Source organism: Aspergillus ibericus (genome assembly GCF_003184845.1).
Source record: "Aspergillus ibericus CBS 121593 unplaced genomic scaffold BO80scaffold_67, whole genome shotgun sequence".
In the NCBI taxonomy this organism is placed as follows: domain Eukaryota; kingdom Fungi; phylum Ascomycota; class Eurotiomycetes; order Eurotiales; family Aspergillaceae; genus Aspergillus; species Aspergillus ibericus.
The window spans coordinates 48,316-71,881 of NW_020292165.1; the positions used below are offsets into that span (position 1 = coordinate 48,316).

General features: G+C 53.5%; 10 protein-coding genes across 10 annotated transcripts; 7 read left to right on the top strand and 3 right to left on the bottom strand.

Moving 5' to 3' along the window:
- The first annotated feature begins 527 nt into the window (after positions 1–527).
- Positions 528–2,790, top strand: BO80DRAFT_248322 (ABC transporter family protein). The gene is made up of 7 exons (XM_025714619.1): positions 528–613; positions 692–703; positions 780–1,182; positions 1,238–1,399; positions 1,455–1,551; positions 1,611–2,682; positions 2,750–2,790. The coding sequence occupies exons 3-7, from the start codon at positions 1,017–1,019 to the stop codon at positions 2,771–2,773; spliced, it is 1,521 nt and encodes a 506-aa protein (XP_025570104.1). The 5' UTR covers positions 528–613; positions 692–703; positions 780–1,016; the 3' UTR covers positions 2,774–2,790.
- A 1,728-nt stretch (positions 2,791–4,518) lies between these two features.
- Positions 4,519–7,253, bottom strand: BO80DRAFT_497495 (snoRNA-splicing protein PRP40). The gene is made up of 4 exons (XM_025724079.1): positions 7,074–7,253; positions 6,859–7,013; positions 5,746–6,799; positions 4,519–5,686 (listed from the first exon to the last, which is right to left on the bottom strand). The coding sequence occupies exons 1-4, from the start codon at positions 7,212–7,214 to the stop codon at positions 4,640–4,642; spliced, it is 2,397 nt and encodes a 798-aa protein (XP_025570105.1). The 5' UTR covers positions 7,215–7,253; the 3' UTR covers positions 4,519–4,639.
- Positions 7,254–7,530: 277 nt separating this feature from the next.
- BO80DRAFT_367965 (TRAPP trafficking subunit Trs65 domain-containing protein) lies at positions 7,531–9,462 on the top strand (the record flags this gene model as incomplete). Its single annotated transcript, XM_025716313.1, has 4 exons — positions 7,531–7,705; positions 7,768–8,037; positions 8,088–9,213; positions 9,273–9,462. 4 exons carry the CDS (start codon positions 7,531–7,533, stop codon positions 9,460–9,462), a joined length of 1,761 nt encoding a protein of 586 aa, XP_025570106.1.
- Positions 9,463–10,057: 595 nt separating this feature from the next.
- Positions 10,058–11,432, top strand: BO80DRAFT_248403 (Mpv17/PMP22 family protein). The gene is made up of 6 exons (XM_025714620.1): positions 10,058–10,254; positions 10,394–10,484; positions 10,548–10,573; positions 10,647–10,989; positions 11,044–11,210; positions 11,262–11,432. Exons 1-6 carry the CDS (start codon positions 10,189–10,191, stop codon positions 11,331–11,333), a joined length of 765 nt encoding a protein of 254 aa, XP_025570107.1. The 5' UTR covers positions 10,058–10,188; the 3' UTR covers positions 11,334–11,432.
- Positions 11,433–11,945: 513 nt separating this feature from the next.
- Positions 11,946–13,852, top strand: pgkA (phosphoglycerate kinase pgkA). Its single transcript, XM_025720513.1, has 4 exons — positions 11,946–12,096; positions 12,189–12,609; positions 12,668–13,426; positions 13,637–13,852. Exons 1-4 carry the CDS (start codon positions 12,031–12,033, stop codon positions 13,654–13,656), a joined length of 1,266 nt encoding a protein of 421 aa, XP_025570108.1. The 5' UTR covers positions 11,946–12,030; the 3' UTR covers positions 13,657–13,852.
- On the bottom strand, positions 13,571–14,629 carry BO80DRAFT_429624 (proteasome regulatory particle lid subunit SEM1). Its single transcript, XM_025720514.1, has 3 exons — positions 14,386–14,629; positions 14,157–14,271; positions 13,571–14,071 (listed from the first exon to the last, which is right to left on the bottom strand). Exons 1-3 carry the CDS (start codon positions 14,498–14,500, stop codon positions 14,038–14,040), a joined length of 264 nt encoding a protein of 87 aa, XP_025570109.1. The 5' UTR covers positions 14,501–14,629; the 3' UTR covers positions 13,571–14,037.
- A 1,078-nt stretch (positions 14,630–15,707) lies between these two features.
- Positions 15,708–17,792, top strand: BO80DRAFT_429625 (TTC39/IML2 family protein). The gene is made up of 3 exons (XM_025720515.1): positions 15,708–15,774; positions 15,823–16,826; positions 16,873–17,792. The coding sequence occupies exons 1-3, from the start codon at positions 15,765–15,767 to the stop codon at positions 17,698–17,700; spliced, it is 1,842 nt and encodes a 613-aa protein (XP_025570110.1). The 5' UTR covers positions 15,708–15,764; the 3' UTR covers positions 17,701–17,792.
- Positions 17,793–18,465: 673 nt separating this feature from the next.
- On the top strand, positions 18,466–20,261 carry BO80DRAFT_367989 (MFS transporter; the record flags this gene model as incomplete). Its single annotated transcript, XM_025716314.1, has 4 exons — positions 18,466–18,811; positions 18,859–18,884; positions 18,914–19,022; positions 19,075–20,261. 4 exons carry the CDS (start codon positions 18,466–18,468, stop codon positions 20,259–20,261), a joined length of 1,668 nt encoding a protein of 555 aa, XP_025570111.1.
- A 616-nt stretch (positions 20,262–20,877) lies between these two features.
- BO80DRAFT_248734 (uncharacterized protein) lies at positions 20,878–21,424 on the top strand. The gene has a single exon (XM_025714621.1). The coding sequence runs from the start codon at positions 20,929–20,931 to the stop codon at positions 21,247–21,249; it is 321 nt and encodes a 106-aa protein (XP_025570112.1). The 5' UTR covers positions 20,878–20,928; the 3' UTR covers positions 21,250–21,424.
- A 366-nt stretch (positions 21,425–21,790) lies between these two features.
- On the bottom strand, positions 21,791–23,541 carry BO80DRAFT_367903 (fungal specific transcription factor domain-containing protein; the record flags this gene model as incomplete). Its single annotated transcript, XM_025716310.1, has 5 exons — positions 21,791–22,166; positions 22,211–22,566; positions 22,614–22,652; positions 22,694–23,246; positions 23,321–23,541. 5 exons carry the CDS (start codon positions 23,539–23,541, stop codon positions 21,791–21,793), a joined length of 1,545 nt encoding a protein of 514 aa, XP_025570113.1.
- Positions 23,542–23,566: the final 25 nt, after the last annotated feature.

A 23,566-nucleotide genomic window follows, 5' to 3' on the forward strand; every position in this document is an offset into this window, starting at 1 on the left:
CGAGTCGCCGTGAAGGGATTGGCTGTCAGCCTGATCCCTCAGGCTGCCACAGCCCGCCATGCCCGCTGTGGTTTAGCGCACCGCAAGCGAGACTTCAACCGGCCTAGCGGGGTTTAACCATCACGTGCCTAGCGGCCCCGGATCAACCTTCAGTCCGAACAGGCTCGACCGCGGTGGCCAGCGGGCCAATCAACGGAACGGGAAATAATGCAAGCCAGTGTTGCGGCCTGAGGCACTCATGGTTGCCCACAATGCCCGGCATAGTTTTCTTTCGAGAGCCCCTCCTCATCGGGGTTCTCCAGCAACGTTTCTCCTCACTCTCTGTTCGGTGCTGCCTGTGCAGATATCTGGCGCGTTCGCATTCTGCCAGTACAACCCGTCGCGGTGTGATCGGTCTCATTTACTCGAGATTCCGCCTTCATCGACGCTGCTGCTGCTTTACTGCTGCTCTTTATCCCCACTCTCTGTTTCGCGCGTTCGACTCGATCTGAACATCAGGCACCATGTCTGACAAGCTTACTCGGTATGGCCCGCCAGTTCCGACTCGTTCATTTTTTGGCCACCAGAACTAACAGTCTTGGTGTTCAGTGTCGCTATTGTCAACAGTGACAAGGTGAGTTCCTGTACCCCGCGGCATACTCTGCCGTCCCCGTCCATGCATCAACGTTTACTGAGACCTCGCTTTTTATAGTGCAAACCCAAGGTACGCGAAGCCTCGAATATACAAGTTATCTCGCGACACATTGCTTTTCTAACTCGAACGTCCGACCGTCTTCTAGAAATGTCGCCAGGAATGTAAGAAGTCTTGCCCCGTCGTTCGTACGGGCAAGCTCTGTATCGAGGTCACTCCCGAGTCCAAGATCGCCTTCATCTCCGAGCGCCTCTGTATCGGTTGTGGTATCTGTCCCAAGAAATGTCCCTTCGGTGCCATCCACATCATCAACCTGCCGACCAACCTGGAAACCCAGGTCACCCACCGTTACTCTGCCAACAGTTTCAAGCTTCACCGTCTTCCTATGCCCCGTCCTGGACAGGTTCTTGGTCTTGTCGGTACCAACGGTATTGGAAAGAGTACGGCCCTGAAGATCCTCAGTGGCAAGCTTAAGCCCAACCTTGGACGTTACGACAACCCTCCCGACTGGGAAGAGATTCTGAAGTACTTCCGTGGTTCCGAGCTGCAGAGTGCGTATAGACAGTGCATCCAGATCAGAGTACGCCGACTTCTAACCTGATACAGACTACTTCACCAAGGTTCTGGAGGACGATCTCAAGGCTGTTGTGAAGCCTCAGTATGTCGACCAGATTCCCAGGGCCGTCAAGGGCCCTGTCAAGAATGTCGGATCTCTCATCAAGGCCCGCACTCAGCTGGACAACCTCGATCACATCTTGGACACCCTCGGTATGAGACTTTCAGCTGATGGACACTATAACTGGCGTGCTAATTTTGGTTCCAGAGTTGAGACAGGTCCAGGACCGTGATATTGACCACCTCTCTGGAGGAGAGCTCCAGCGTTTCGCCATTGGTCTGGTTTGCGTCCAGAAGGCAGATGTGTAAGCATACCCTCTAGCACCGTCGACCTGTCTTTACACCAGAGCTGACGGAATCACAGCTACATGTTCGACGAGCCTTCCTCCTATCTTGATGTTAAGCAGCGTCTCGCCGCCGCCCGCTCCATCCGAGAGCTTCTCCGCCCTGACGATTATGTCATTGTTGTCGAGCACGATTTGTCCGTCCTTGACTACCTTTCCGACTTCGTCTGCGTGCTGTACGGAAGGCCCGCCGCTTATGGTGTGGTCACCCTCCCTTCTTCCGTCCGTGAAGGTATCAACATCTTCTTGGATGGTCACATCCCCACCGAGAACTTGCGTTTCCGTGATGAATCTCTCACTTTCCGTCTTGCTGAAGCCGGTGACGATTTCTTGGTTGACAAGAACCGTGGTTTCAACTACCCTAGCATGGAGAAGACTCTTGGCAACTTCCACCTGAAGATCGACGCTGGAAGTTTCACCGATTCGGAGATCATTGTCATGATGGGTGAGAACGGAACCGGAAAGACCACTTTCTGTAAGATGCTTGCTGGTGCTGAGAAGCCCGACAACGGCGTCAGCATCCCTCGCCTGAACATCAGCATGAAGCCCCAGAAGATCACTCCCAAGTTCCAGGGAACCGTCCGTCAACTGTTCTTCAAGCGTATCAAGGCCGCCTTCCTGTCGCCCCAGTTCCAGACTGATGTCTACAAGCCCCTCAAGATCGATGACTTCATCGACCAGGAAGTTCAGAACCTGTCTGGTGGTGAATTGCAGCGTGTTGCCATCGTTCTCGCTCTGGGAATGCCCGCCGATATTTACCTCATTGATGAGCCTAGTGCTTACCTTGACTCCGAGCAGCGTATTGTGGCCTCCAGGGTCATCAAGCGTTTCATCATGCACACCAAGAAGACTGCTTTCATCGTCGAGCACGATTTCATCATGGCCACTTATCTCGCCGATCGTGTCATTGTGTTCGATGGCCAGCCCTCTGTTGATGCCCACGCCAACACCCCCGAGTCTCTGGTCACTGGTTGCAACACCTTCTTGAAGAACCTGGATGTTACCTTCCGTCGTGACCCCAACAGCTACCGCCCTCGTATCAACAAGTACCAGAGTCAGATGGACCAGGAGCAGAAGTTGAGCGGCAACTACGTAAGTCTACCAGCGTTATCTTCGGTTTGTGTTCATGTCTATTGAACTGTACTAACTGCGATTATAGTTCTTCTTGGAAGAGGAGAAATGAAGAAGCTGTTCCTGGCAAGTATGACCGCGTGCCTCACAAACGTGACGGCCGCGACTCGGGCCAGCGACGATACCGACGTCGCTGGAGGTACCTTCGGGTAGTGGCGTTTTTCGGCGTTACCAAGGCCTCTGCAGCACAGAGTAGGCGGCGCCGCTGCCGTGGCGTGCGCCTTCCTGGTGATGTGGATGGTGCTTTGGAGGAGGAGGACGAAGAGGAAGTGGGCGACATGTTTGGCTAGGAGCAGTGGTTTACCTGATCCAGCTGATCCTCTCTGGCCCCCGTGTCGTCGCCCCATGGTCGTCCCTTCCAAGCCCATCTACGCCTGCATAGTCCGATATTGTCATCTTCACGATGTTATGGAGTGAAGACACGAGACTCGTCTCTTAGATTATGTTTGGGTACCGGTTTTGGGATGGCGCAGTCATGTCGGAGTTAAAGTTTCCCCAGAGTTCCAAGGTTATTTACGACATGGATGGTCCACCGACAAAGGGTTCGGTGAGAAAAGTTAGCTGGTAAGGTCAAGCTAGGTGACCACTGTCCAAAAGATTTGAACATATTGTATTACGTGCTTTGTTGTCCAATCGTACATATGGCTTAACCGTGTTTCTGGTCCTTGCGTAACATTTGTGCATTCCCTTTATATATTTACTCTACGTATACGACTCGGAATTATTGACTAATAATAAATCCCAACAAATCTCCCTGACCAGACGTACATCCTATGAAGATGCTACGAAAGTAAGAGACAAAGAAAATCGACATACGGTCGGAGCAGCAATTGAACAAAGACGCCGACGAGATGGCTAGATCAACGATCACCTGACATGAAAGAAATCTCATCGGCTCTCCTGCCTTTCACTTTCCACGTCAGCGGGCTTGTTTCTTTGATACTGTGTAGTGATTGCAACGTATTGGGGAGGCTTATTACTATGACAGTGGTAAGTGATGCATGAATTACAACGATTATCAGGCTGAAAACGCAATGAACTCGCTAGTACTTACTCAATCATGTTTCCCCGCAGGCTTCAAGTCAGGAGACCAGCACTTACATCAACCACAATACATATCCTACTCCATGTCCGGACACCCATATCCCGAGGTACACATGACTAGTGTAATCAAGCGTCCGGTCATTGACCCATTGAAACAAATATAAAATCCAAGTCTAGTATCCAGATTGTATATCCAAGTGAACCCCGGACCCGCGGAGCCGTTATGTACCCCGCCAATGATAGAATATTTTATATCCAACGATATACTCCTCAGAACTTGAACTAACTAGTCAAGTCAATGATTCGAAGGCCCTGGTACGATACATGGATGTCAATAGTATATCCAGATCTAGCAAAACTAGGCTATATTAATCTGAACAGGGCGGGCGAGCTTTATTGACCCTTGAAACTTGATTTATATATATATCACTGCACCAACCGCCGTTTCCAATTGACACACAGTTGATTGTGGAGTGTACGACGGGGTTGTATTTGAAGGGTGGCAGAGAGGACGGTTTCGCTTCCTCAGCTTTTTGTGTATGAGATTAATAAGGCAGAGGGTGGTGGTGGTGGTGGTGGTGGTGGAGGATTGCAGATTGAAAGTCTGAGGGCTTATTTGATAAGGGTAGTGTTGTTGATGAAAGCGGCGGGGATGGAGGAATTTTTATCGATATTTTACTTGGGAAGAGCCTACTCTGGTTTTTATTCTAGCAGCATGCTACTTGCTCTATTAGCTCGAGTCAAGTTGAGGGTTGGTTTCGCTACAGAAGACAGCCATTTTATCATACTATGTATATACTATCAGTGCGCTAGGAATCAGATTAGTGTTCATTGGCACTACCTAGGTAAGGTCTGCCAATACTGTAGAGTGCATCTAATCCTCTTCGATCTCTCCCTCCTCGCTGCCGGAGTGGACAGCCTTCTCTTCTTTCTTGGAGTCATCAGCTGCTGCTGCTGCTGGAGTCCGTTCGCGACGCTCCCGGTCTCGCTTGGCACCGCGGCTGCGCTCCCGTTCTCGACTATCACGTCGGTACCGCTTCGCAGAGCGACTGGCAACACTTTCCGTGTCGCTGTCGCGTCTGCGCCTACGATCATTGCTGGTCGTGCTTCGGGTATCGGCGCCATAATCCAACTCATCCCGACCTCCACGAGGATCACCGCGAGTGCGATAGAGGCGTTCACGCTCTTCCTCGCGCTCTCGACGCTCACGCTCGTAGTGGCTGAGCGGACGGGCACTGCGATCCCGGTCCCAGTCGCGGTCGCGGTCCCGATCCCGTTCGCGCTCGCGGTAACGGTCCCGGTCTCGGTCACGCTCCTCTCGCCTTTCTCGGACAGGCGATAGGCCGCTGGCCTTGCGGTAGGATCGTTCACGGTCCGCCTGAGCTTTACGACGGTCTGCCTCGTAGGCATCCGGCTCGGGCGTCCGGCTAAGGCGGCTCGAGGTTCCTCTTCTTTCGCCTCTGTAGGACGGCCCACTGCGATGATCACGGTCACGATCGTGGTGATCCCGGCGACTTCCGCGATCTCTATCACGGGCCTCGCGGTCTCTCTCCGCGTCCTCCTCCTTCTCCTTCAGACGGCGAATGACCTTGTCAAAGGCAGCCTGTCGGAGCTCATCGGTCTCCAGAGACTTGTACTCGTCGAATCTTTCGATTCGGGGCCGCACCTGTTCCCATGTATCAGTAGCACGGACAGGAGGCTCAAGGCGTTTGATCCGGGAACGCAATGCATCTATAGCACGTCGTTGATGACGATCCGCGGCATGCTTTTCTTCCTCACTCCGTCGGAGCGCCTTCTCCTGGACACGCTGGAAGATTAACAGGAGTATCTCGGGATCGATATCGGCCGTGCGGCGATCGCCAGACACAACCACGTTGAATTCTTCAAACGTAGTCTTGGGTGTGACCTCAAAGCGTTTGTCCTAGTTAAAGAGTGGTTAGTGACGGATAAAAGAGATCGTCAGAGGCAAGTCACACTTACATCAAGCACATCCAAGATATCGTTACGCGGACCACGCAATGACCGTTCTTCTTCCTCAACTACATCCCAGAACAGATCCAGAGGAGATGATCCGGAATTACCCAGGATACCGATATACCGGGGATCTTCGCGGATCAACGGGTAGGTGTTCATCCATTTGCTTCCAGCTTTAATTTTGCCCTGTGATCTCAATTCCTTCAGAAGCTCAATGAACTGCTCGCGAGCATGGCGTTCCTTTCTCGCCTTTGCTGCCTTTTGCTGCTGGCGTGCATCGTTGAATGCCCGCTCAAGGGACTTGATGTGGTTCTCAAAGGCAGTCAAAATGTCAGACTTGCTAAGGGTTTTGAACTTATCGTCGCTCTGGACCTTATCATTCGACTGAATGATTGCCTGGGCTTCGGACCAGCGTGTGTATGGTTCCAGGTTCAGGGACTTCAAGATAGTCACCAGCTCATCCATGGCGGCCTTGCGCTTAACCGCTTCCACCTCAATGTGCTCCTTCTTGAGCTCCACAATGTACTCCTCGAAGAGCTGGCGCCTCTCACTCTCATCGTCCGTGGACCTGAAGATAGTCTCACCCTCGATGATCGGTCGGATGGTCTTCCAGCGACTGTAATGCTTAATCTCAGGATGGCGCTTCAACATGGTATTGAAATCTGCTCGGAGCTTAGCGAATCTCTCTTTCGCCCGATCCTTCTCCTGCATGCGAACCTCGACCGCATATTTCTCAAATGCTGCCTTGCGGTCTCTGGGGTCTTTCAGAGCACGATACTGAGGATCCTTGATGGTTTCACGCATGGTTTGTTCCCAGCTCCAGTCGGGTTGAACGTTGTGGCGCTTCAGCATCTTCATGAACGCGTTTTCCGCTTCTTCGAGGGAGCTGTATTCGGGTTCGGCTTGAGTGCCTAGGATAGGAGCCGCCGCGATACCATTGGAATCCATCGAAGGATATCCTATACGTCGGTCGCTATAGCCTCGATCAAAGTCGTCGCGATCGCGCTGCTGTGGGTAAGAAGAAAACGAGCTAACACCTCCTGCAACGAAAGTCGGAGCCCTGTTTGTCACAAAGGTCAGGATTACGTGCATAGTCGAAACGGGATGTAGATGACTTACGCCGCCGGAGGAGGTTGAGGCGTTTGAGCCTGTGCCAGAGCATTCTTGTAAACATCTGGCATCTCCCAAGTGCTTTGCTTGCTTTCGGTGTTGTACCAGTATTTCCGACCACCCTCAGCAGTATATTCTTTCCATGGCTGATTCGCCAAAGCGCGCTATAGATGAGGCGAATCAATCAGCATCTGACGGCCCAGAAATGGTGAGAGTATACATACCTCCATCGGCGTCATTAGCTCGACGGGCTTTGCCCATTGCGTCGCCTTCGTCTGGACATTGTAGTAGTAAACTCTACCATCGGAGTTGCGCGCCTCCTGCCAAAGGGGGGACGCGCCAGCTGGACCGTTCATCGGATTCATCTCGTCGATGCAGAAGCTGCCAGGGACAGACACTACTGCGGTTGCGATGAGAAAGATGGAAAAAGCCGCGTTTGAAGAAGCTCGCCGGGGTTCCTGCGCTAAGGGTGTTTGCCGTGTTTGCAAGGGGTCCCCCCCGGGTCGTCATATCGATCACCTCCACCGGGCGCGCTTGGGTCCCTGGCTGCTGTTAATTAGATTGCGCACCGAGGGGCTTCGGATTGTGGTCTTTTTCTAGCTTACCCCGGTCGCTTACCTGCTTGCGCCATAAATTTCACCACCGTCAGAAGAAGAGGAGCATGCGGCTGTTGCTCTCGCCATGCCGAGTCTCGACATCCCCGGGGAATTCCTCAGACATGCTCTTCTAGCCACGGTTGTCCCGCATGATTCAGATGTCGATTTGGAAGCAGCTCTAACGTCTGCCCTGGAAAAAGGCGCAGAGGATGTAACATCTGTCCTCTCCCTGATACCACAGCGCTCCCTCCTATTCTTTGGTACGCTAAGACCTGTTGGCCTGACCGAGCTCTATCTCTTACTCATATGCAGCGCCATATAGATGAGTTCTGTACCGTTCGCGTCGTCCTGAGGCTTTCCAACTGCTCGCCTTCCAGCTTGAAACAGCACCTTCCACACCTCGAGGTCCGACTTGATGCCTTTGCTATCGACCCCGCTGAAACGGTTGCGGAGAATCCGACCCCAACCCGAGACCTCATCTTCTCAGGGGTTGTAGATTCACAGGAGCCATTGGTGGTGGTGAACGAGTTTGAGGGAGAAACGGGCGGTGGGAATCATGTATACGTGATTTGGAGTGTTAAAGCATTCCTCAGTAAGGGCTCCATATGTGCTTCGGCGTCCAATTGTACTGACCGGTTCCAGAACGGCCTCGCATACGCATCCAACACCCTTCCCTCCTCTTCATCGCCGCCGCCACTCTCAATCCAGCAGAAAATCGACAGCAAGAATCTCGCGGAGATGACTATCTCCCCCCTCTTATCCCTGCATCGGCAAACATTCTACAGCCACTATCCACCGACAAATCCTTGGACCAAAAAGATCCCTTCCTCCCAGCGTCTAGGCTTCTGCGAGTTGTACCTGCGAAATACAGTGAAGATCCCATATATCATATCCAGCAACACTCCGGGCATCCGATACGGATCGTCCCCGCCGCTAGTGCCAGGATACGATATTCTCGATTGAATGCCTATAGCGGACGGCCTACTACCGTTGCCAGTCTTGATTTCGAAGTGACGCCTTTCCTTAATTGCGATGTCACATTCGACAAGGCAAAGCTTCACATGTCAGATGGGACGATCGAAACCCTCTCGGACGCGCCCGGCCTGGTCCCACCCATTCGATGCCTCCCACGAGATGATGTCACCCTTATATACAAGTTGACACCTGACTATGCGCCAGACCCAAATCCATCAACAACTGTGATGGTCAGTGTTTTGGATATCTCCTTGGAAGCAATCATACATCTGTCGGAAAACTGTAACCCGCGGATCTTGATGCAATGGAGGACCAATGTCGATTTCTCAATGGTTCTGAACCCGACCTTTGGCGGACCTAGCCAGGCCTTACAACGAAACAACCGCCCTGCAAGTCTGCCTATGACGCCAAATCAGAGCAACGGCGTAGCGGGAACAGCCACGCCCAATCGAAGCTCCTTAAGAGAGAGAGCTTATTCAACAGCGGACCTCGGTGTATCCGTTTCATTTAGTGGCCCCCCGCATGTGGAAGTAGGAAAGCCCTTTGCGTGGAGTGTCTTCATCGTAAATCGATCGGCCGCCTCCCGCAAATTCTCCATGGTCGCTATCCCTCGCAGGAAGAAGCCAGACCCAAGGGGACATGTAGTGCGACCATCTTCTTCATCGGCAACGAGCCGTAAGGACGCCCATGTTGCGGAAGCTGTGACGGATGACAACATTGTTCATGCTCTACAGAAGAGTGTAGCCGGTCAGGAAGCAGAGCTCATCTCTTTGAGTACAGATGTTCGGGCTGGGTGAGTGACTTTGATATCTCTTCTGTTCTTCTGCCTTTGGCTAACTTGATCAATCATAGTCCCCTTTTACCTGGCACCTGCTTTGCGACCGAATTAAAACTGCTTCCCCTGGCGGTGGGGGCACTTCGTCTGGAAGCCGTGCGCCTGGTGGATGTGAACACGAACGAAATGATCGACATTAAAGATCTCCCGGATATCCATTCCTTTGATAGGAAGGGTAACCCAATTGAGATAACCAGTTCAGAATAGAGGTGTTACTGTTATGATAGTTTGAACGCCGCCTACGATGCATCTTTCATAGACTTGGCTGATTCTGTGAGTGGGAACCGTGACAGCATGATTAGGACGTGATGCCGAGCAATCGATGTTTGAAAATATCGTATATATCAGATATCATAGAATATCATAGAAGTTTCAAATCTGCATGCTGCAATGCATGCGGGCCATACCAAGCACGAGCTACATAGTACCGGACCCTGCCGGGCCTCCGGCAGGATGGAGTAAAGCGGCAAAAAAACTAAAAAGAGGGACCCTGACCTTAGTAAAAGCAGCGAAAGGGCGGAGAAGGGCGGGTGATCACGCGAGCGGATTGGTTCAAGGGGCGGGGGAAGTCGAGCGGGCAGATGACAGGCCGACCTTTGATCCTGCGTCTGCTCCTCACAGTTCACAGCCTCGGAGTCAGAGTGCTGCCTGTCTACTACGGGGAACTTGAATCGCTGGTCGACCTCACCCAGTACCCATATTAATCCGCCTCCATCCGCCCCGTTGCTTCATCGAGACCCACCGAGACCACCCGCCTACAAGACCAGGAGTTGTTGGGGGCTTCGGCCAGGTTGCTCTTATTTCGCCTGTGCGCCCTTTCTGACAATCCTTTGCGTCATACACTCGCCGATACCGCCAACCGGGATTTGCGTGCCCTCGCCTTCGATCCCCTTCCATCCCGTCAATCACTTCTTTCTCCCCATCGCCTTCGTCATGTTCTCCGCTGGACGTCGAAGAATACTTGATGGACTCAATCGGAGGTACATCTACGGCCGTCTGGTATGTGGAAAAGAAGACTGAGCCTCGTCCCGAACCCTTGAATTCTTAAGGACCCTTACATACTGTAAACGGCATTCAAATTTTGTTCCATGCTGCGAACAATTACTGACTGCACTCCTTCCCATCTCCTTGATTATAGCCACTGCTTCACGCCATAATCTTCCTCATCGAAATGGCGGCAGCAATGCGCCTCGCGGCCAAGTTCAACTCCTACTATGCGGAGAAGCCGGGTAAGGCCTACGCTCACTTGATAAGCGCCTCAAGGGGTTAGCTGACATTTGTCTCGTCTTCAGTCCTGACTACTATGGTGACCAATGCGGTAAGAATTGCCTTAGCCCACCATTTGGAGATGCTCAGTGGCATGGATTGACTGACTTTGGACGGCATGATAGATCCTTGGTGGAATCGCAGATACGGTCGCACAGTTGATTACAGCTTTCAAGGCTCATGCAGGACACAGGCATACCAGTAGTAGCGATCTCATCTCGATTGAGATCCATGAGCTGGACAAAGAGAAGCCACCTGCTCTTGGGGAGCTGGGCCATGCGAGACATATGCCCCCTCCCTTTGACTTTGAACGCCTAACTCGCTTCATGTCGTACGGCTTTTTCATGGCCCCAGTTCAATTCCAGTGGTTCGGCTTCTTGTCCAGGGCATTCCCTCTCACCAAGAGGAACCCGTCAATCCCGGCGCTGAAGCGAGTTGTCGTGGATCAGCTCATGTTTGCTCCTTTTGGTATGTGAATCGCAAAGGAAGAAGAGGAAGCTTTGAGGCTAACAGACTATGTAGGATTGGCGTGCTTCTTTTCATTCATGACCGTTGCCGAGGGAGGGGGAAGGAGAGCATTGACGCGCAAGTTCCAAGATGTTTATCTTCCAACTCTCAAGGCCAATTATGTTCTTTGGCCCGCCGTTCAAATCCTCAACTTCCGGGTTGTTCCTATCCAATTCCAGATTGTGAGTCAGTGAGAGAAATGTTCCGTGTTCTCCTGCTAACGCTTTATGTAGCCCTTCGTGTCCTCTGTCGGTATTGCCTGGACTGCGTATCTGTCGTTGACCAACTCCTCGGAGGACGAGTAAGGATAGACTAGGGCCCATATACTGGTACTCGCAAGGTTTTTGGTCGCTTTCGTTCTCAATTGTCTGTCATTTCTCTTTTGCTGCGTCATTGTATGCTTACTGGGCGTTGTAAATGAGCTTTGGGGGTGGTTGTGTTATTCTTCGTCTCATGGATGGTGTATAGGTCATCTTCGTCCAGCAATGTGGTTACACCAGAGTCAACAATTGATGATGTCTCCCGTAGGCGGGGTTCTCCACGAGCGGGCCGGCAGTCTAGACGAGAAGATTCGGAACGGTATTCGATAGATCCACCCCCGGACGCAGCAACAGAGCCCAGGACATCCCATCGCAGCACTTGATCCGAGGCTATGAGGCATAATGTTCACCCCTGAGGCCCCGGCCCCTTCCGTCATCGACCACGGTGACTGACATCAGTCCCGCATCAGCCCGAGGCGTGGGCGAATCTCTCACCGGCTGCCCCACCACCGACCAAACCACTTACCCCGCCGCCGAGCCGAAGAGTAGCTTCCATTCGAGTCTGACCACTACCAGACTCGCTCACCGCGGTCCTATTAAGTAGGCATTTTTCCAATTCCCTCGTCCCTGTGGCGGTACTAATACCACGACCTCCCCCCTTCCAATTCCCCTTTCCCTCCTCGTTCCCCCACTTACCCATTCTCTCAGACACAGTCCGACTGCTCTAGAACCGTCGTTCACGATGTCTCTCTCCAACAAGCTTGCCATCACCGATGTCGACCTCAAGGACAAGCGTGTCCTGATCCGGGTATGTTGTTGCTCCGGAAACCCCACCATCGGTGCCCCTCGCGGGGTTACACGGATGGGCCAATGATGCTAATGAGTCCTCCCAATGGACAGGTCGACTTCAACGTCCCCCTCAATGCCGAGAAGGAGATTACCAACAACCAGCGTATCGTCGGTGCTCTGCCCACCATCAAGTACGCCGTCGAGAATGGTGCCAAGGCCGTTGTGCTCATGTCCCACCTGGGTCGCCCTGACGGCAAGAAGAACCCCAAGTACAGCCTGAAGCCCGTTGTTGCCGAGCTCGAGAAGCTGCTCGGCAAGAGCGTCGTCTTCACCGAAGACTGCGTTGGTCCTGAGGTCGAGGAGGCCGTCAACAAGGCCACTGGTGGCCAGATCGTTCTCCTTGAGAACCTCCGTTTCCACGCCGAGGAGGAGGGCAGCTACAAGGATGAGGAGGGCAAGAAGGTCAAGGCCGACAAGGAGAAGGTTGCCGAGTTCCGCAAGGGACTGACTGCTCTCGGTGACATCTACATCAGTAAGACCTCCCAATTAGTTCTTGAGATCGTGATGAGCGATGTGCTGATATGCTATAGACGACGCTTTCGGAACTGCCCACCGCGCCCACTCTTCCATGGTCGGTGTTGACCTTCCCCAGAAGGCTTCCGGTTTCCTCGTCAAGAAGGAGCTTGAGTACTTCGCCAAGGCTCTCGAGAGCCCCCAGCGCCCCTTCCTTGCCATCCTGGGTGGTGCCAAGGTCTCCGACAAGATCCAGCTGATTGACAACCTGCTCCCCAAGGTCAACAGCCTCATCATCACCGGTGCCATGGCCTTCACTTTCAAGAAGACCCTGGAGGGTGTCAAGATCGGAAACAGTCTGTTCGACGAGGCTGGCAGCAAGATCGTTGGTGAGGTCGTCGAGAAGGCCAAGAAGCACAACGTCAAGATCGTCCTGCCTGTCGACTACGTCACTGCCGACAAGTTCTCTGCCGATGCCACCACCGGCACTGCTACCGACGCCGAGGGTATTCCCGATGGCTACATGGGTCTGGATGTTGGTGAGAAGAGTGTTGAGCTCTACAAGCAGACCATTGCCGAGGCCAAGACCATCCTCTGGAACGGTCCCCCCGGTGTCTTCGAGCTGGAGCCCTTCGCCAACGGCACCAAGAAGACCCTCGATGCTGCCGTCGCGGCCGCTCAGTCTGGCTCCATCGTCATCATCGGTGGTGGTGACACTGCCACCGTCGCCGCCAAGTACGGCGTCGAGGACAAGCTCAGCCACGTCTCCACCGGTGGCGGTGCCTCGTTGGAGCTGTTGGAGGGCAAGGAGCTGCCCGGTGTTGCTGCCCTGTCAAGTAAGTAAATATTAAAAGACATACTGGATATGCGGAGATGCTGCGGGCGAGTGGACAGGCGCCTTCTGTAGTACCTGTCGGTCTCCAGCCTCCTTCAGGGCGGGGAACAATTCTACGTCTGGACGAATGTAATGTACAAGGATGATAATTAATCAAAATACGTGTTTATTCATTCCCAAAGAGAGGTTCTGATGATGTAATCGTGACTAGTGACGGGCCCCAAGCTGTGAAGGACGAGAGGTGAGGGCAGGAATGGTCGGTCGGTGGGCTTGATTTCCATTAACAGCTTTGTAAATACTCGTAGGAGGTATATGATGTGGTGGGCGACACCCTGCTTCAATCGAAGCGCTGCCATCGGGTCTTTCACCGTAGACTAGATCCGTCAGGCTGACTGCATCCTACAACCGCCCCAGTCACTGGTCCAAACCACCGAAGCAGGCACATCAATCAGACAACACTTATGCGAGCAAGGAGATCTAGCTCCGATTATGTCCATTTTCTCTCTATCGAGCCCCGTCAGGGCAAGCTGCATGCGGAATCAAGCGATGATTGCTTCGTGGATTTGCGTATGTTCATCTCATAACCGACAGCCCGTCAATCAACGTGACATGTTAATGGGAGGCCTCGACCTTCTTGAGCTCCTCTCTATGAAAGGAAGACGCGTTAGTTATGGTGGTCATCTCTATGCACTGTATGTAGTAGAGCGGGTCGGTGTTGACGGGCAACGTACTTCAGCTGCTTAGAGAAGTCCTCGGCCGCATCGTCATCATCCCAGCTCTCTTCCCACAAATGAGCGCTCGTGCCGTTGGCGGCAGATCCTTGTTCAGTTTCCTCCTGAGGCCAGTCTGGAAGGTCCGTCGGTCAGCGCAACCGTCATCACAATCATTGCTCGCTCGATGGCCGTGGGGGGGGCTCTCTTCTGCGTGGAAGAAGAGAGGGATTCCGGCGGTCTGTCTAACCTTCAACGGGAAAGTCCTCGAACTCGTCGTCTTCTTCCAACACGGGGGGCTTCTGTTGCTGTGGCTGCTGGGTGGGTTCGGCCTTGGTATCCTGGGTCTGGGTGGGATTCGACATGTTGGGCGGGGGGAGGAGGGGGTGAGCGGACAGGTGGCTTCAGGAAGCTGGAGGGGGGTGAGCGTGGTATAACGGGAGGAGACAATAGGAGACGCGAGGGGGGAGAATTGACAGGTCAGAGGATTGGAGGTGGCGGTGGTGGTTGATAGTGAGGGACTGACTGCAGGCGCGGCGGGCGGCGGAGAGGAACCAACTAGTAGCTCGGCGGCTCTCACGCACTGGGACTAGGCCACAGTCGGTCAATCCAACTGACTGACGACATCTCCCCCAGTGTCCCAGAGCCCCCCTCGTCTCATCGTGCCGGACATACCGGCCAGATCCATTCCCTCCCCAGGCTAACTCAACTCCTCCTTCCCCCGAGGCGCTAAATTATGACCGTCCGAAACGGTTCGTGAACGTTGACTGCCTTGTTCGCGACCACGCCCGGCACTTCCTTCGCTGGCCGGTGCTCCGCCTCGCCGCCGCAAGTGGACCGCGGGCTCGACGCTATTATTGTTCTGGTCCGTTGCTTATAATCGCTGGCCCATCAGCCTAGTCGGTCTCTTTTCCTCCATTCAACTATCTTTATTTCTCCTCTTCTCTTTCTCTTCTCTTGGGGTATGTACCCGGAAATTCGCCACGTTCTCGGTGCGTCTCTGAGGGGAGATTCTATCTTCTCCCCATTCCGTCTACGTCTTCCTTTGGCCTCCGGGCCCCTTCGGCTCGTGGTGGGAATTTGATCTCGATTCGTCTCGTGCACAACTTCCTTTCTAGCTCATTCTACTCTCTCCCGCCTGGTTCTTACCCAGCCCTTTTTGGTGAAGATGTTTCGCGTAGGCTCGTGGCTTTATGGCAAAAAGCCGGCCAATGCCTCTACCCAGTCTCTGGACTCTTTGTCCGAACTGCGAGATCGTGAGTGACCACGAGGCTCTCGATGCAAATGACGCTGACCGTTGATTTTCTGAGGTCCAAAGTTGAGGATGCTATGAGAGGTATGCCCAAATTCTCCTCCGTGATCGAATCCCCGCTCTTCCGGGGTCAGTGCTGAGGCGTATGCTGACGGTTGAGCACAGCCGCCACTCTGATCCTCAATGACGATGTCGATGGCGCCGAAGATGGCCTTTCTGAAGGCATCTCGTCATTCCATAATGTGTGTATGCCTTTAGACAACTGCAAGTGTTTCGGAACGCTTTTGAGCCTCTGCTGACTACAACGTTGCCTTGTGTAGCTTGGCAGAGGTGTCGTTGCGTTTATTCGAGCCACTCTGGGGTTCGAACAGGAAATTATGCGCCAGGGTGTGTGACTACCGTCCGATTGGGCTGACTCGTACTGATTTTCTATAGCCTCGGAGCGACTCAATGCCGCGGAGACTAGTGCCTCCAACGACCAGCATCGCGCGCAGCATAACTCCAATGCGCCCAACTCATATCACTCACAAATATATGCTCCCGGCACGGAGTTTGCGCTCTGCCAGGCCATGGCGCAGCTCATGAGCGCCGTCGTGGGTGTCTTAAATGAGAGTCTGACGGAAAGCATCAAAGGGTTCTATAAGCTGAGAAAGGCCTACATTGCCCTGGACGCTATTCTTAAGATGGAGCAAAACTTTATCGCGCAGGCACGGAACTCGGGGAATAGCACCTCTACAGAAAGCCTGTCCCGGGGCTCGGGGCAAGGAGCGGGAGCAAAGTCCGCCCCCGCATCGTCCGTCGAAGTTGCTGCCCTTAAAAAAGAGCTTTCAGACCTGTCTATCTCCACAGAGTCCGAGGCATCGACGCCGAATCCTTCTGATATGCTAAGCCATGATCCTGACTCGGACATCTTCAAGAACCAGATTGATGTCTTCATCCACTCCGGCGCCAACTTCTGCTTTGGGATCCTTTTGCTCTTGATCTCTATGGTGCCACCTGCGTTCAGCAAACTTTTGGGAATTATTGGCTTTCACGGGGACAAAGACCGCGGGTTGCGGATGCTTTGGCAGGCCAGTAAGTTTAATAACCTGATCGGAGCCCTCTCCGCGTTCGCCATTCTCGGATATTCCAATGGCTTTGTCCGCTACTGCGATATCATGCCCGACCCCGTCCCGGGAGACGATGTCCAGGGATATCCCCAGGAACGGCTCGAAGCCTTGCTGGCGCTCATGAGGAAGCGGTTCCCGAAGAGTCAGCTGTGGCTGCTGGAAGAGTCGCGGATGAACGGTGCGAACAAGAAGCTCGATGTGGCTTTGGAGCTGCTGTGCGGTAAAGAGCGCAGTCCGCTCAAGCAGGTCGAAGCACTACGGGTTTTCGAACGGAGTTTGAACGCCATGTATCTCCACAGATACGAGCTCTGTGCCGAGTCTTTTCTTGAGGTAAGGGTTTTGGATCTCCCTATGGTCTACCCAGCTGACTATTCAGTGCGTGGACCTCAACTCATGGTCTCGATCACTCTATTATTACATTGCAGGATCATCCCATCTCAGCTTGTATCGAAGCGTTGTCGCGACTGATGCTACTGCAGCAGCTACGCACGCCAAGAAGGCCACGGAGTACTTCCGAAAGGCGCCGCCGTTGGCTGGCAAGAAAAAGTTCATGGCCCGGCAGTTGCCTTTCGACGTCTTTGTGTCGCGCAAGATTGCCAAGTGGGAGGCCCGCGCCAAGGAGTGGAAGGTGCCCCTGGTGGACGCCGTCGGGGTGGATCCAATCGAGGAGATGATCTTTTTCTGGAACGGACATAGTCGGATGACGCAGGACCAGCTGGAGGAATCCCTGACAAAGCTGGCATGGTCGGAAAGCAATGCCAACAAGACGTGGTCGCGGGAGGGACCGGAGGAGAAGGCCATCCTACAGATCCTGCGTGCGGCCGTCCTCCGTGCGATGCGCCGACATGGCGAGGCGAAGGAGATGATTCGCACGAGCATCTTCAGCCAGGACAAGTCCCAGTTCACGGGGCATCTGAAGGATGACTGGATCTACCCGGTGGCGCACTTTGAGATGGCGGCTAATTTGTGGATGGAGCGTGCGACCTACTGCGCGGTCCATGGGGGCCCAGACTCGGCCACCGAAAAGTCGGTCACGAATGATACCACGCTGGAGCGGCGCCAGGTGCGGGAGTGCAAGGAACACCTCGAGAAGGCGGCCCGGTGGGAGAGCTACGAACTGGACGCGCGCGTTGGGCTCAAGGTGACGGCCGCGATGGAGGCGGTGGAAAAATGGGAGAGCGCGCATGCGAGCACCTCTGGGTGATGATGATTGATGTATTATGATGCTGTACATTTACCGCCGGGCATTTGACCTTACGATAAGACTATGGATAGACGGAGCAATGGTTTTGCCAGCTGAATCCCCGTAGGGCACGTAAGGCGTAGTGACCTGTCAAATTCCTATGGAGATGTCTGTCAGCTGTTTTGAGTCTTGACCGACTGTTAGCGGTGACGATCGCGCGGGTCGGATAAAGATCCGGGCTGTCACGTTCCCCGTCGGATGCATCCGTCATGACAACCATCGCGCTTCTCTCACGGGCCAGACCTTTGCACACTGCAACCGATGTGACTCATGCTGGCCTGGGCAATCAGGGCATGATGTATCCAGGGATGCAGCAATTGACGTCGATCGGCGGAGAGGTCTCCCGAAGGATCGAATCAGCGTGATGGGAGGGCGTGGTCGGACGTCCGATACTATGACGCTGGACCGGATAACACGGCTTCGGATCTACGCGATGTGCCTTAAAGATACTGGCACATCCTGTGTGTCGCTAACCTGAAATTCTATTTCTCTAAACTGCTTCCTCCAACCTGAGACTTTAGTTGTCGTGCTGTGTACTGTGTACTGTGTACAGCTCGGACCAATACTCGGGCGGCAATAACCTTTCCCCATCGCTCGGATATAGGAGATTTTTCGACCGGATTTGGACTTTTTTTACCTGCCGTGTGATATCATATCTCCGAGGTGGGCACGCCGGGTATTGATTGAGTTTTCCACGGGCAATCCTATCGGAAATCGTTCTTCAACATGTCGCGACACGAATCGACTCGTTCATCTTTCTCGTCCGACGATGTGGACTCCTCCGACGACCACGGCGCATCCATGCACCAGGACGATCCCGCCGCATTGGAGAAGCAGACCACGGCGGCCTCAGGATTGTCGGCCTTGGAGAACCGCGCGCATTCGGTGATTTCGCGCATTCGCAGTCGTGATCCGGGGCAAATTGCCCGCTTTACGCATCCGCTCTCGCATACGAAAACCTCCGAGGATGTGATTGTCGATTTTGATGGGCAGGATGATCCGTATCGGCCGATGAATTGGAGTTTTCGCAAGAAGGCGATTACGACGGTGTTGTATGGGTTGACTACCATGGGTATGCCGACCATTCTTTTACCTAGGACATTGACTGACTTGCGATAGGTGCGACGTGGGCTAGTTCGATGTATGTTTCCGATCGCCGATTCCATTCGAATAGTTATTGACGCCGCGCAGTTTCTCGACGGGCACCAAACAGGTTGATGCGGAGTTTCATGTGGGCGAGGAGGTCGGCACACTGGGTACCACGCTGCTATTGTTCGGATTCGGTAGGTCGCAATACCTTCCAGGCTGTCGAGGCTGTGCATGCTGACCTCTCAGGATTGGGCCCTCTGGTCTGGGCTCCGTTATCGGAGGTATATGGACGCAAACCGGCCGTACTGGCGCCCTACTTCATCGCGGCGATTTTCTCATTCGCCACGGCCACAGCCAAGGATCTTCAAACCGTCATGCTGACCCGCTTCTTCTGCGGCTTCTTTGGCTCCGCACCGGTGACCAACACCGGCGGTGTGCTCAGCGACATCTGGACCGCCGAACAGCGCGGCGCCGCCATCGTCGGCTACGCCATGGCCGTGGTAGGCGGGCCCGTACTCGGTCCCATCGTCGGCGGCGCCATCTGCGAGAGTTACCTGGGCTGGCGCTGGACCGAATACATCACGGGGATCATGATGATGCTGTTCCTCCTTCTCGACCTCACCTTTCTCGACGAAAGCTACCCCCCCGTCCTCCTCGTCTACAAGGCCCAACGTCTCCGCTTCGAAACCGGCAACTGGGCCCTCCACGCCCGCCACGAAGAATGGGACGTCACCCTCAAAGAACTCGGCAACAAGTACCTCATCCGTCCCTTTGCCCTCCTCAGCACCCCCATCTGCTTCCTCGTCGCCATCTACGCTTCCTTCGTCTACGGCATCCTCTACCTCAGTCTCGCCGCCTTCCCCATTGAATTCCAAGAAGTCCGCGGCTGGAACCAAGTCGTCGGCGCTCTGCCCTTCCTCGCTTACCTCGTCGGTATCCTCTTCGGCGCGTGCATCAACCTCCTCAATCAGAAATTCTACATCGCCCGTTTCAAAGCGAACAATAACTTCCCCGTCCCGGAAGCCCGTCTACCCCCGATGATGCTCGGGTCGGTGTTCTTCGCCGCGGGCCTCTTCATCTTCGGCTGGACCAGCCCGCCTCATCTTCCCTGGATCGCCCCGATCATCGGGGCCGTCTGCATCGGGTTCGGTTTTTTTACCATCTTCCAGGCCGCCTTGAACTACCTCATCGATACCTTTCAGAAGGTTTCCGCGAGTGCCGTCGCCGCGAACACTTTCCTCCGGAGTCTGTTTGCGGGCTGCTTCCCGCTGTTCGCGAATATCATGTTCCATCGTCTCGGCGTGGACTGGGCGTCTAGTGTATTGGGCTTCGTGGCTGTTGCATTGATTCCCATCCCGTATTTGTTTTATGTTTTTGGGAAGCGCATTCGTGCGAGGGGGAAGTGGTCCCGTGCTTCGGTGTATGGGTATTGATGCCTGATGCTGATACGTGGGACGTTTGTCTCGGTATATTGTCGAGCTGGTTGCACTGCTCGGCTCATACCCTGACGAAACCTCAACAACGCAAAGATTGAACGGAGTGCAGTCGGGAGAAAAGAACAGTTTTGATTTATTCGTTCGAGATACCTCTGATCACTTGTTGGTTTAAGTTATGCATACACGGCCGCGATAGATAGCATGATTAATTGGTCATGATTAATGTCTATAGATCGATAGATAGTTTGATTGGTTTATATTCTAATTTAGTGATAGATTTATTCAGTGGAATACACATCAAGTCTGATACTGTAGGATAGTAGGCGGCATCCCACACTGCCGCTGATTGGTCGAACCAGGAGTATAGGGCTGAGGCGGGAATGGATCCACAGCGAATGCCGCACCGCATCGCACCTGACCTGGCCCTGGGACTATGTCGATGGGATAACAGTTGAGGTAGTCAGGAGAATGGTATATGGTATATCGTTGCATGCTATAATCATACTCAGAGATCTAGAAGTGTCATGCATATCATCTCCAGTCCCTGATTGGAAATAAGCAGAAGAGCAAGAAGGATGATGAACGAACCTCATCCTATCCTATCCAGTAAGATGCTAACTGAGAGTCAGTTAGATTTGAAATAGTCCTACTCATACTTATACTCATGATAATAGGGGGAAGAGATCCTCCACATCCTCCACCCCACAACTCACCCAACAAACACAGATCACACCGCGCATCGCTCCTCGCGCGCCACTCAATCAGACTCTCCACATCGCCTCGACTCGTCGCGTGCTGGAAGATGACCATCTTACTGGGCAATTGCTTCGCTAGGTCTTGCAGTCTTCGCCCAGAGGGCGAATACGGGGCCGTAGCCGTGGGGTATTCTTTTTGTAGCCAGTTGGCGTTCTTCTGGAGTGAGGATGCTGCCGTTGAGGTGTTTGCTGAGGAATGTCTCGAGGTAGCTAAGTTGGGGGCGTCGTAGCGGCGTAGATGTGCGAGTCGAAGGGGGCGTTGGGCTGGGTGATGTTAGAGAGGGTACAGAGGGGCAGGGGGGTACGTCTTTGTTTTTCCTGTGGGATGAGGTCGTCTGGGGAGCGCGCATAGCGGTATGTGACTGCTACGTGCATGGCTGGGGCAATGGCCCGGTGTGCGCTGAAGCAGTCGTTCTGCGTGGATGGCCTTGGTGGCTAGAGCCATGCTGGGAAGGGCGGCGGATAGGGTTTCGGCGGGTTGCCATGGGGGATGGAGGCGCCATGACTGTTGGGTTACGGTTGTAAGACTTGATTTGATGCACAGGATAGATGTTTGATCAAGATGACGGGAATGGACCCTACCTATATGTGTAGGACACATAGATGTAGTGAAGATCGCGGCGATTGGCTTTACCAGTCGCCGCTCTAATATTCATTATGATTGGCCAGGTTGTGGTGGTGACCCACATCAAAAGCCGCACCGCGTCATTGCAAACCGTTTCTATACAACGACTGAAAAAGCAGCCTGATAGGCAGCCTGAATCTCATGACTCATTCCCCCCACGCCCTCAAACATCGTCGTCGATAGTATGTCATGAGCAAAACATACGAGCCCTGCATCGCGCCGCACATGAAGAATGGTAAGATATAGGCGGTTTCTGGGGTTGTATCTAGCGCAGGCGTTCCGCTGGTATATGGCGACCGGCCTGGAGACGCCAGATCCTCATAGGCGCGCGCGATAGCAAGTGATGATTTGAGACATATCAGAGACGATTGCTGCTCGGTGAAGGGAAAGACAGATTCGAATCTCGGTCCAGAGAGTGGGTGGGCCGAATCTCGTCTCTGGATAGCGGCAATATCACAATACTTGTTCATAAACAGAGGGATGTCCACGAATGCACGGAATCGATGCAGTCTCAGTCGTGCCCTAGAACTATTTAGCTGGAGTAATCGATCATGGTACATACATACGAATAGGTTAATACTCGTGCGATCGTCCGCATATCTTGCATCGCACGTGCATCGGCCCCAGTCCGCAGTTCAAGCTGTGGCGAACAATTCAAGTCCTTCAGCAAGGTTGAGATCTGTGAGTCCAGTTTCAATATCCTCTCCGACACGGATGCCGCAGCCATCGTTGATTCAGTCCCGCAATCGTTCATGACTTCCGAGACAGATATAATTGCCTGTTCGGCCTGTAGCAGTAACGGCCATGGCTGAGAGGTTAATACCTCAATCGGTTTTTGCATACCTTCACATACCTCTGAAGAGACACGAAACGACGGATACGGGGTCGTTATCCTCTGATCATCGAGAGTGATAATAGGCGACTAGAGTATGAGTCGCACGAAACAGACCAGCTAAGCAATAGACTTACTACCTGTTGATCAACAGACGACAAATAAAGCACAAACATCTAGACTTGTTAGCACTTAACCAACCAATATCAAGGTAAACACTCACGGCACTCCACCACGCCCGACGCTGGGCCTCCGTCGCCGTCGGTCCTAATTTATGCAAGCCCAGATCCATAGCCGCAGTGACGGCCCGATTGGCGCGACTCCGCATACGAGACATATTCCCTCTCTGGCAGTACTCGTACAGACTGAGCATGACCAGAGCCAGGACGGGAGATAAGACCGAAAGGCTAGCATCGATACCCTGTCGCATAGGGACAGTGGCATGCGACAGTTCTTGACAGATGCGATCAACCTCCTTATCCACTTCACTGAATGCCGCTTCTGCAAAGAGCTGTGCGCACGAGCGTCTAGACCGAACGCGGGCGTCGCTGAACGGATCTGGGTCCTGCGGAAGCGGTATTAATGCCAGGATCGCAGACAGTGTCAGTGTGAGTGCAGAGGTCGGCCAGTGCGGCAGGAAGGATCTTTCGATATTGTCAAGATTGGTATGCGGCAATTTAACCGGTACCGGTCGATCGCTGATCTGATCGGACAGCGGAGGCTGAAGGATCGATAAAAACGGATGGATATGTATATAGTAGGCATTGAATCTGAAGCGTCAGTCAAATACTGCCAGTGACTGGCGGCATCAGTCATCTCCACAGGATATAGTGACCATACTCACATATCCTCATCAGACCCATACGCCCGCAACCACACCCCCAACGCAAACCCACCCCCCTGGAACTCACATCTCGCCACATCCCCATCCAAATCCAAATTCCGAATCCCACTAAACGGACCAAGAAGATTAACAATATTCGTCAAATCAAAGTCCTCTTCGGATTGCCCCGGTACGGCTACTTCCTGCGTGGGAATTGGCTGAGCCACCGCAGGAACTAGCATCTGATTCTGAGGCACAGGCACAGGC

Bases quoted from the DNA above. Each gene is read 5' to 3' on its own strand.
- BO80DRAFT_497495 (XM_025724079.1), bottom strand. From the start codon at position 7,214: ATGAATCCGATGAACGGTCCAGCTGGCGCGTCCCCCCTTTGGCAGGAG. The intron at 7,014-7,073 runs GTATGTATACTC...CCTCATCTATAG, and splicing joins AGCTAATGACGCCGATGGAG to CGCGCTTTGGCGAATCAGCC. The intron at 6,800-6,858 runs GTAAGTCATCTA...TGTGACAAACAG, and splicing joins CCTCAACCTCCTCCGGCGGC to GGCTCCGACTTTCGTTGCAG.
- BO80DRAFT_248403 (XM_025714620.1), top strand. From the start codon at position 10,189: ATGTTCTCCGCTGGACGTCGAAGAATACTTGATGGACTCAATCGGAGG. The intron at 10,990-11,043 runs GTATGTGAATCG...CAGACTATGTAG, and splicing joins GCTCATGTTTGCTCCTTTTG to GATTGGCGTGCTTCTTTTCA. The intron at 11,211-11,261 runs GTGAGTCAGTGA...CGCTTTATGTAG, and splicing joins TTCCTATCCAATTCCAGATT to CCCTTCGTGTCCTCTGTCGG.
- BO80DRAFT_429624 (XM_025720514.1), bottom strand. From the start codon at position 14,500: ATGTCGAATCCCACCCAGACCCAGGATACCAAGGCCGAACCCACCCAG. The intron at 14,272-14,385 runs GTTAGACAGACC...CGGACCTTCCAG, and splicing joins CGAGGACTTTCCCGTTGAAG to ACTGGCCTCAGGAGGAAACT. The intron at 14,072-14,156 runs GTACGTTGCCCG...TTCCTTTCATAG, and splicing joins GACTTCTCTAAGCAGCTGAA to AGAGGAGCTCAAGAAGGTCG.
- BO80DRAFT_248734 (XM_025714621.1), top strand. From the start codon at position 20,929: ATGATAATAGGGGGAAGAGATCCTCCACATCCTCCACCCCACAACTCA.
- BO80DRAFT_248322 (XM_025714619.1), top strand. From the start codon at position 1,017: ATGCCCCGTCCTGGACAGGTTCTTGGTCTTGTCGGTACCAACGGTATT. The intron at 1,183-1,237 runs GTGCGTATAGAC...AACCTGATACAG, and splicing joins CCGTGGTTCCGAGCTGCAGA to ACTACTTCACCAAGGTTCTG. The intron at 2,683-2,749 runs GTAAGTCTACCA...CTGCGATTATAG, and splicing joins AGAAGTTGAGCGGCAACTAC to TTCTTCTTGGAAGAGGAGAA.
- BO80DRAFT_429625 (XM_025720515.1), top strand. The intron at 16,827-16,872 runs GTAAGGGTTTTG...CTGACTATTCAG, and splicing joins GTGCCGAGTCTTTTCTTGAG to TGCGTGGACCTCAACTCATG.
- pgkA (XM_025720513.1), top strand. From the start codon at position 12,031: ATGTCTCTCTCCAACAAGCTTGCCATCACCGATGTCGACCTCAAGGAC. The intron at 12,097-12,188 runs GTATGTTGTTGC...CCCAATGGACAG, and splicing joins ACAAGCGTGTCCTGATCCGG to GTCGACTTCAACGTCCCCCT. The intron at 12,610-12,667 runs GTAAGACCTCCC...GATATGCTATAG, and splicing joins TCTCGGTGACATCTACATCA to ACGACGCTTTCGGAACTGCC.